This window comes from Pinus tabuliformis, chromosome 3_2 (genome assembly GCF_031772625.1).
Source record: "Pinus tabuliformis cultivar Carrire ecotype Pingquan chromosome 3_2, CPIR1, whole genome shotgun sequence".
NCBI lineage: Eukaryota > Viridiplantae > Streptophyta > Pinopsida > Pinales > Pinaceae > Pinus > Pinus tabuliformis.
Window position 1 is genome coordinate 71,109,170 of NC_142302.1, and position 9,539 is coordinate 71,118,708.

Consider the following 9,539-nt stretch of genomic DNA (forward strand, 5'->3'; position numbering starts at 1 on the left):
ATTTACAACAACCATTTGAGGTCGAGACAGATGCCTCTGACTATGCTATTGGGGCAGTCCTTACTCAACATGGACATCCAGTGGCATATCACAGTGAAACACTTTCAGACACAGTCCGGAAGTACCCCACTTATGATAAAGAGATGTATTCCATTGTACAGGCCTGCCGACAATGGAAGCATTACATTTTGGGGAAGGAAACAGTCATCCACACAGACCACCGACCTCTGCAGTTCATACAGACCCAAGGGAAATTGCAGAATGATCGCCATCAGAAGTGGTCTACATACCTGCAACAGTTTCACTTGAATATCAAGTATAAAAAGGGCAGCACCAATAATGTTGCAGATTGCCTCAGTCGACCACCGATCATGGCGCTAACCACCGTGCTCAACTCTTGCGAGCACGAGACTTCTGATTGGCCACTTCTCTACAAAAGCGACCCAGAATTCGGCCACACATACCAGACACTCTTGGAGGGTCGGCAGGTTGCAGATTTTCACCTCCAGGATGCCCTATTATGCCACCTCAGTCACCTCTGTGTTCCTTCAAGCGAGCGTGCCAAGATGATTTGGGAAGCACACTACAGTCGGGCTGCTGGGCATTTCGGGGTCGAGAAAACAGTGGCAGTACTGCAAAACTATTTCTATTGGCCGAATCTTCGACAGGATGTTGGGAAGTACATCCGATCATGTACTGCCTGTGCCATTGCCAAACCGACCATTAAGAAGCAAGGCCTCTATACCCCGTTGCCTACCCCTAGTCGACCTTGGGAATCCATCTCCATGGATTACATGTCAGGCCTTCCTTCCACTAAGCATGGAAATGACTGTGTTTTTGTGGTCGTCGACAGGTTCTCAAAGATGGCCATTATGATGGCCTGCAAGAAGAATATCACAGCAGAAGCCACTGCTAAACTCTTCTTTGAACGAGTGTGGGTGCACTTTGGGATCCCACAGTCTATCATCTCAGATCGGGACAGTCGGTTTCTCAGCACCTTTTGGTCCAGTCTCTGGTCAATGCTGGACACCAAACTCACGAAGTCCACAGCCTTCCATCCTCAAACTGATGGCCAGACAGAGGTTGTCAATAGGATGATTGTGCACATTCTGCGCATGTATAACTCAAAGCATCCACGCACATGGGACGAGAGCCTCCCCTACGTTCAGCACAGCTACAACCGAGCTCTTCACAGCTCCACTGGCCATAGCCCTTTTTAGGTGGGTTTGGGATTCCATCCACTATGCCCCATTGATGTGGCCATGCCACTTGCAGCTACTCACATGAATTCAGCTCATGTCCAGTCCGAAACAGATAAGGCCACCAGCTTCATTGAGCGCATCCAACATATTCGCCAGCAGGTCCATGACATTCTTGAGAAATCAAATGCCAAGTACAAGCAGCGACATGATCAACATCGGGTGCCACACAAGTTTCAGGTGGGCGACAAAGTCTGGTTGCATTTGCAAAAGGAACGCCTTACTGGAGCCTATCGGAAATTGAGACCACTCCGATATGGTCCTTACACCATTACTAAGGCTATGGGAGACAATGCATTTGAGCTCAACATTCCCCCATTCCTTGGCCTGCACCCAGTATTTAATGTGGACCGCCTTCGGCCATACTTTCCACCATTGCTAGACACATCCAACATTGTAGAACAGCTCAAACCCACAGAATTAAATCCAGATTGCATGGAACAAGCTGCAACTGATCGGATCATGGACACACAGATCAAGAACACTCGCCAACAGAATATCCAACTGTATCGAGTTGTCAAAGCGGGCCAACTCCTTCAGCAGGGCAAGTGGCTCACCAGGGAACAAGTTCAGCAGAAGTTTCCTCATCTCATGGAGGAGCTCAACGCAATGGGGACCATTGCTTCCTAAGGGGGGAGGAATGATCCAGGTGGATATTGGTGGCCACCTGCCAAGTCCACCTGGACCCCCACCATTGTCTTTCTCAGCATTTTCAGTTTCCTTAATTGTAGCACAACTTACTATTTTTAGCAGTTTTTCGAGTCCTGAACTTCCGGAGCCGTTTTGAGGCCCTAAACGACGTTTTTTGGGGAATCCGGGGGCAACACGAGTCCATGGAATGGATTGTGTTGCTCGTTCCAACAATGATAGTTCTCGGATAGATCTTTCTAATGAGCTATTGTACGCGTCAAACGGAGATCATATGCCAAAGTTACGACCCCGGGAAGTTGATGTACCAACTTACCCCCAAACGGGGCCCACAGTTTGGCGTTTCATCTCCTAGGGTTAGGTTTTGGAATGTTAAGGGTTTTTCCATTGTTTCTCAACAATAAATAGGCCTTCGAGCCTCATTGTAACACAGTTCAGAGGCATGTAGCCATCACATCTCTTCTCAGAGATAAGCTACCATCGCCCTAGCTAGTTTATTGCCATTTCTGTTTGTAAGCATATTTCAGTATTTTCCATTAATGAAATGAAGTATTATTTCCGCTGCATCTTTGTGTATATGGTTATCTCTGTAATTTGTTGCGTTCCTGTTTAAATCCGGATCATGTGATAACTTTTGCGAATGTGTGTAGACACCATCTCTCTCTGTTCAAAGATAACTACCACCATTCTAGCCAATTTGTATTCTATAATATTTTACTATTTCACTTATTAATAAAAGTTGTGTTTTCACCATATTATTGTGCTTTTGTTATATTTCTTCATGTGCATTTCATTTCCTTTCCTACCTTTCATTTCATTCCTTGTACAACCCAGATCATAAATCCACAAGGGTGTATATGGAACACCAAATAACCATGTGGAAAGGATGAAGGGTTAACTTCTAATTCGTGGCTAGAATGAGGGATCCATGGGGTTTTCATTGATTTTATGATCTATGGTCCATGTGATACATGTGTAGATCTATCATATGACCTATGTATGGTGTGTGGTGAGTGGATTGAGGAAAGACAATATCATCTTTGACCATGTCAAACCATGAATGCACCCATAATAACTATGTGGACATGGAGAAGTTTGAAAAGGACATCTTTAACTAATGAAGGTGGATCAAATTAAGTGAAAATGTTGAGGATGATCCAAGGCAAGGGAGATAATGTAAGCAGGGAACCCATAAAGAATAAGCATGACCAAAGTATCTCCTAGTAAAACAACAAAGGGGATAGGAATTGGACCTCAAGTGGGTAAAATAAATTCATACATCTAAACATAGAAAAGGGCCTAACCAAAATGTGAATTACCAACACCAATAATATCTCTTGAGAGAATAGGAGACCTCATGATCATCTTTGGGCTTTGAGTGCACATATGAAAAACCCATGCATTACATTACTCCTCTCAATGAGTTATTGAATTTAATCTACTTGTATGATATTGTTCTTCTCCTCTAACCCATCAAAATGGCTCTAACATGAAGAGATGACCATCTCCATTATTAGGCCATGAGAATGTTGAGATATGAGATGGCCAACAATTGCATGTTTTTTTTCTCTAGCATAATTCATGCTATTGCATCCTCTTCTATCATTTGAGTTTCACCCCCTTTATCTTCCGTTGGAGTTTATCTATTCTTTGTTTGCTCCTCAATTGTTTAGAATCATTTCATCAAATCTTGTCCATTGGTATGCATCTTTTTTTTTTTTTTTTTTTTTTTTAGTGTAGTATCCTTAGAGGGAGTTCTACCTTCCTATCCAAAATTTATGTTGCAATGCTCCTTATAGTGATGCTATTCAAATTTGCTAGTTCAAGGGCTGCGTCACTCCCTTATCAATACATTGCGTATAGTCTCAACCTACACATCTTTAGATTGCCATTATTATTCTTGATTACATTTTAACTTATGTTCTATTCATTAGCCACATTTGTGGGTTAGTTTGACATTGATATTGGAACTGAAGGATTTCTTTAAGGGTTTCCATGTGTTGCCTCTATCTCCAAGCACCCTCAACAAATATTTTTAAGTTTCAAAGCTATGCAAAGTATCAAGATAATTTTTAAAGGCTACTTTAACACAACCCTACAACCATATTGTTTCATCTTTTGTAAATTTGGTAGAGAACCCTTGAAACATTGAGTATCCCTAACAAATTCTCATAACTTCACACAATTAGATAAAAAAAATTAAAGCTAAAATTGTCATCTTATACCCTATTACATTCACTTCAACAAAATGCCCAATAATCAATTTATAGCTTAATTGGAAAACCGAACACAAAATTTTCCACAAAGCTTCTTACTCTTCCTATTGCTCATAGTCTTTACATATTTCAACAATAAAAACTCTGACTCAGCCCATGATCACTTAAATTCCTCACATACCAAAAAAACGCATATGGGGAATAATATGTTCCTTTCCATAAAAGTCATTTACAGCTCGCGTCGTTTTCAAGTTGCTCTTTAATGTAAAAAATTATTGACCACTTGCTTTTAGAATTTTTAAAGGTATGAAAGCTATAAATGAAGTCTTTTCAAAATCTTTTATAGCGTGAAAGTAGTTCATATTAAAAATATACTTACCATTCTGTTATGGCTTCAATAATTCAGTAACTAAATTTGTGAAAGTGCAAATTGCAACAATGAAGACCTAAGAGGGAAAGATGGTGTTGGAGAAAGAGAAACATAAACCATTCAGCCTAAGCCATCTCCAGATGAATCCCTTCCATTCCATTGCAATCCAACTGCCTGCCTGCATCCTCTCCCTGCCCACCTCTCTGTCTCTCCACGTTCTGTGATTGAATGGATGGATGGTGGAAAGGGCAGAAGGAGCAAGCAGGCCTCTGATTCGTTTATTTGTCTCTGCTGCAATAAATGATCCATGTCTGTTTTTCTGAAATGAATTAATTTCAGGGCCGTTTCTTTTTCACGCCAGCTAAAACAGCCCAACCTCAGTGAGAATCCTAGTTTTGGTTTCTGATCAAGGGATTGATACTGGGTCGGTATCATTGTGGGAGGGGTTGGTACTGTAGCATCTATATGCAAATATTATAAATATTATACTCATCAGAGCCCGAATCTTGGCATAATAGAATTGTGGTACATATATATATTTTGAATAACAAGATTGGCAGCGTTTTGTGGATCTGGATGAATTTGTCGTTCCTGCAATATCAATTTTAATATCTTTGGTGGGCAGTTTTAGGTTTTGGAAAATTGAGGGCAACAACAATCCTTGTGAAAGAATGGATATCGATGATTTCAGATGCCTTTTCGAGAGTTCAGGAGTGGACATATGGGGTGTCATTGACATGGCTCTTACAGTGGCATCTACAGAGTTTTCTGAGGAATTCAAGGCAAGAAGAGATCAGATTGCCGCGCGATTATATGCCTCTACCACTTCGCGTTGCCAGAATTGTGATGGCTCTTCGGATGGAGGAGAAGCTGCAAGAGTCAGCGGTGGTACTTCAGGGATCGGAAGCAAGCCGCAGCACAAATCCCCGAGACCCTTCAAGGCAAAGGCAATCGAATCTCATGAAGCGGAAGATAAGAGCCCCGATGATGAAGACGAAGAAGAAGGGTTGCAGAAAAACAAAGCAGAAAGCCACCATGTGGTAGAGGAGGTGCTGAGGATAAAGGAGCTTCTTGATGATTCTTATCAGGTTCTTTGTTCTTGCCTTCTCTGCCATTCTCATTGGTTCGAGCCCATGACTTCGGTTTACATGCAGTGTCTATTTATTTGTTTTCCTCCCCAAATCCGATTGAAGGAGCTAAGTGCATTCATTGGTTGGTTACTGTATGCCATTCTCAATGACAATAGGGAAGCAGAGCACTTTAGGGATTGACAATCACATCCTTATTATTAAAAATAACTAAATTCTCTAGAGTATTGTTTAGTCCTTTTTTCTATGGTGTAATATCATATGCTGCTGCCAACGGGATCTTGGTTAGTGGGTAAAAGACCAGGGGTGTTTCATCCTCCTACCAAGGGTTTCATGCAGTTGAGCCAGGTGCAAGTCATGGGCAAATGTTGAGTAATAGGTCTCCTATCTCTGACTTCTCAGGGGAATGGATTTTTTTCAAGTTTCGTGAGGCACTCATATTCTATTCTAGTATGCTGCCACACTGTGATATAGGGAGTATTTTGTCCATTTTTTTTAATCATATGCTGCTACTCAGTCTACACTTGATATTTTATTTTGGTGGTGGCTATATTAGTATTGCCCATGAAAATGATTTGCGTTTTCTTTGAATTGGAGATATCGCAGCATATGCTCATTCTTACATTATTTTTGCTTTGGTTTCAGCCTCAGGAAGTCTTGCTAGAGTCACTGCAGAGTTTGTTTAACATGCATATTTCTGTGGAGGCTTTGAAGGTAGAATAACAGACCTCATTAGCTTCTTGTTAAAATATTATGCTTGTTCTTCTTAGTTTTAGCTTATTTCTATTTTAGTTATTGACTTCCTCTTTGAGTTTCCAGGAGACTGATATTGGTAGACAAGTGAATGGACTGCGAAAACATTCTTCTGCTGACATTCGAAAGCTAGTAAAAGAGCTTATAAGGTCAGTTCACTTTTGGTTCACGAAGGTTCTTGTTCGTTTTCTTGCATGGCTTTGCAGAAGTGACAAATAGCAGCACCGATAATATTTCACTATATCTTAGTGGGTTTTGCAAATATTATTACATGGTCATTTGCTTTCATCATGAATGATCCAGGGTAGATACCTTGAGAGTTCATTATCTTTTTTGCTAGTATGATTGCATATGGTCTCACCCCACTTCAGTACTAACAGCACAGCCAGTTTGTTGTCATGCCTTGTGGGCTGCCTTTGGCTTGTAGTTGTTGCAAGCTATCTTACCACTATGGCATATCCATGTGTTGGGAATTTTTCCATTAATACTCTCCTTGTTTCCTTCTACATGTCTGCTATTATAGCTGAGTATGGTAACTGCTGCTTTGAGGGCATGAAGGCTTAAGTCCTTTTCTCTAGAAATATCTTACATACCTATTATTGAAGCTGTGCATCTCATTGCAGGAAGTGGAAAGATCTCGTCGATGAGTGGGTAAGCACTGCAGATGAAGTTGCAGCTGCTGCAATTGTTGGTAAAAAGATGATCCTAAGTTTCTTTATTAATTATTTGCTTCTGTTGTTTACCCTTTATAAGCATCACACATTTTACTGTTTCATTTGATATTCATACAAGTGCAATCATACTTGTTGTTTTTAAGGTTCACTAACAAAAACCCACTGTAGATGGAGATTCTCCACAAGGTGGTGGCAGCAGAATTTCTCAACAGAGTATTGTGCAGAAATGCCAGGTGTCTACTGTTAATTTATTGACAAAACTTGTTCTGGGTTTAAATGTGTTGAATTTTGATTAATTATAGATTGTTGTGACTTATTGTCTATGAAGGAAAATGGAATTTGACAATTTATCCTCGCTGGAGTATTCTTTGTTGACACACATCCTACAATTCTGTCTATTTAACTTGATTACAATTTCAACTTCCTTTGGTAGCTAGTATATGGTCACTTGTTTTCGTTTCAGTCTCTTTGCATTCTTAACCCGACTTTATAATCTTTGCCTGCAGGGCTCTAATTATTTGTCGTCTCCACAGGGAAACGGTAGGTGGTTTCTACTATTCTAGTGATTTATGCTGTGACAGCACTCTTTTAATTCTACAACGTGGTATCTTTTTTTATTATTTGTATTTTTTTCAGACAGCAATTTCAATGGGGACAAGATGTATTCAGAATCACATTCAAAAGGAAAAACAGTAAAACAAGGTTCCACTACCAATTTTACTAATGTCAAAACAGTGAGCCGAAATAATGGGGATATTGAAAGGACTAGAAATGATGTGAAGCAGAAGGAGACAATTTTGAAAGCTGGCTCGGCTCAGGTGAGATCTGAGATGGCTAGCTGCTATATGAGTCAAGACTAGGCTGTTGTGGGGTATTGAGTTTTGATGCTGGTTTACATTTTAAAACTTCTTTAATTCCAAAATTCTTCCATGTCTTCTATGCTTGCATATCTGCAATGCATATTACTTACTGTATGTTTTATGGCTGTTTTTTTGTCTGGTCTAGAAGTGCAGCCCGGATATCTCTCCTTCTGAGCGGTTTGCATCAGCAAAGAGACGGCTTCAGGAAAAATATCAGGAAGCTGAAAATGGTTTGCTTACTACTCATTATACTTATGCTGTAAAATGCATTGTTAAGTCACAATATTTGCTAACGATGTCAAGAATTACTGACACACTGGTTGATTGTTTTTAATTTTCGAAGCCAAGAGGCAGAGAACAGTACAAGTGATGGAGCTGCAGGATCTTCCAAAACCTAGAAATACTTTCATCTCACATGGAAGAGGAGGTAACCAAAATAGGCACCGGTTCAGTGGCAAGTAACTCTAATCTACTACAGAAAGCCAAGCTGTTACTAGGAAGATAGGAAACAAGCTTTTTTCTGAACTGATACACATTGACTTGAGAAAATTCTTCAAGTAATGGGGAACTGGGTTCTGGTAAAAGTGAGGATTGACGTTCTGTCTGAGTTTAGACTTGGCTAGGAAGGGTTTCCAGAAACAGCCACTCTGGTCAGGTTTTCTTCAACTATCAGTTCACTGAAAATGGCAGAAAACGAAGAAAAGCATATTGTTTTTGATATTGCATATCCCTTATAGTCTGAGACAGATTAGTCTAGCATTGTCTTTGCTGTTGGTAAACCAAGCCACACCCGGACATGTATGAATGAACTGTGTTACTGGGATGCAAGTTTAGACTTGGTTGGTAGGGAAAGAGTTTCCAGAAACAGCCACCTGAGATCACAATTTCTTCAGCTGTTTATATCAGTTTTGATTGATGATGGCAGAAAATGCACTTACAAAAGAAACGCATATTATTTTGATATCATAATAGCCCTGCAATTCCAAGACAGATTATTCTAGCATTCTTTTGTTGTTGGTAATTGCCAAGCGGCCAGGACATTTATGAGTTCACTCCATGTTATTGGAGTGCAAATATTAGTGCTGCTTCGCTCTCTTAAGCAGGATAGCAGGATTAGCAAGATTTATTCTGTCATCATGTCATTTACATTGTTTAGAAACTTGTTCCTTGCCTGTCCAAGTTAAGAATAACATTTTAACTGGGGTCTTACTCAAGTTATTTTGGCTTAGCAAGACCAGAAAAGGGTGAGTGCCTATTTAAGATGTTTTGTTAATGGTGTTTATGATCTATTCCAGGTATTCTTAATGAGCAAAAAGTAGATTGTATCTCCCTGGGGTCTTGTTCCACTCCCTGTAAAAGTAAGTACTGTTGACAACGCACAACACAATACTTAATTAGGTGACTTAAGCTGCATCCTAGGCAAAGTTGAATTTTGAAGAACCTTGTTGTCTTCATCCAAGCTAGCCACTAGGAATTCCATAAATTAGGCATTTATTGCTACTTATATTTTTCAGGACACCATTTTGCTTAGATGGAAAAAAAAGCCAGCAATGTGGTCGATGAAATTTCGTATACATGATTAAGTAGGACTTTTTAGTTTCTTCTTATCATATCTTAAACATTTTCTGGTATGCATGAGGTTGCCTGCATTTCATCATTATTGGACTTGCA

The 9,539-nt window shown here is 40.1% G+C and overlaps 1 protein-coding gene across 1 annotated transcript; it reads left to right on the forward strand.

The window, feature by feature from the left end:
* Positions 1-4,501: 4,501 nt before the first annotated feature.
* Positions 4,502-9,197, forward strand: LOC149179895 (Transcription elongation factor (TFIIS) family protein). The gene is made up of 9 exons (XM_089415839.1): positions 4,502-5,581; positions 6,227-6,295; positions 6,401-6,483; positions 6,958-7,025; positions 7,177-7,241; positions 7,515-7,548; positions 7,645-7,826; positions 8,014-8,098; positions 8,212-9,197. Exons 1-9 carry the CDS (start codon positions 5,165-5,167, stop codon positions 8,328-8,330), a joined length of 1,122 nt encoding a protein of 373 aa, XP_089271965.1. The 5' UTR covers positions 4,502-5,164; the 3' UTR covers positions 8,331-9,197.
* Positions 9,198-9,539: the final 342 nt, after the last annotated feature.

Coding starts and splice junctions, on each gene's coding strand:
- LOC149179895 (XM_089415839.1), top strand. CDS start 5,165: ATGGATATCGATGATTTCAGATGCCTTTTCGAGAGTTCAGGAGTGGAC. Junction 7,549..7,644: donor GTCGTCTCCACAGGGAAACG/GTAGGTGGTTTC, acceptor TATTTTTTTCAG/ACAGCAATTTCAATGGGGAC. Junction 8,099..8,211: donor ATATCAGGAAGCTGAAAATG/GTTTGCTTACTA, acceptor TAATTTTCGAAG/CCAAGAGGCAGAGAACAGTA.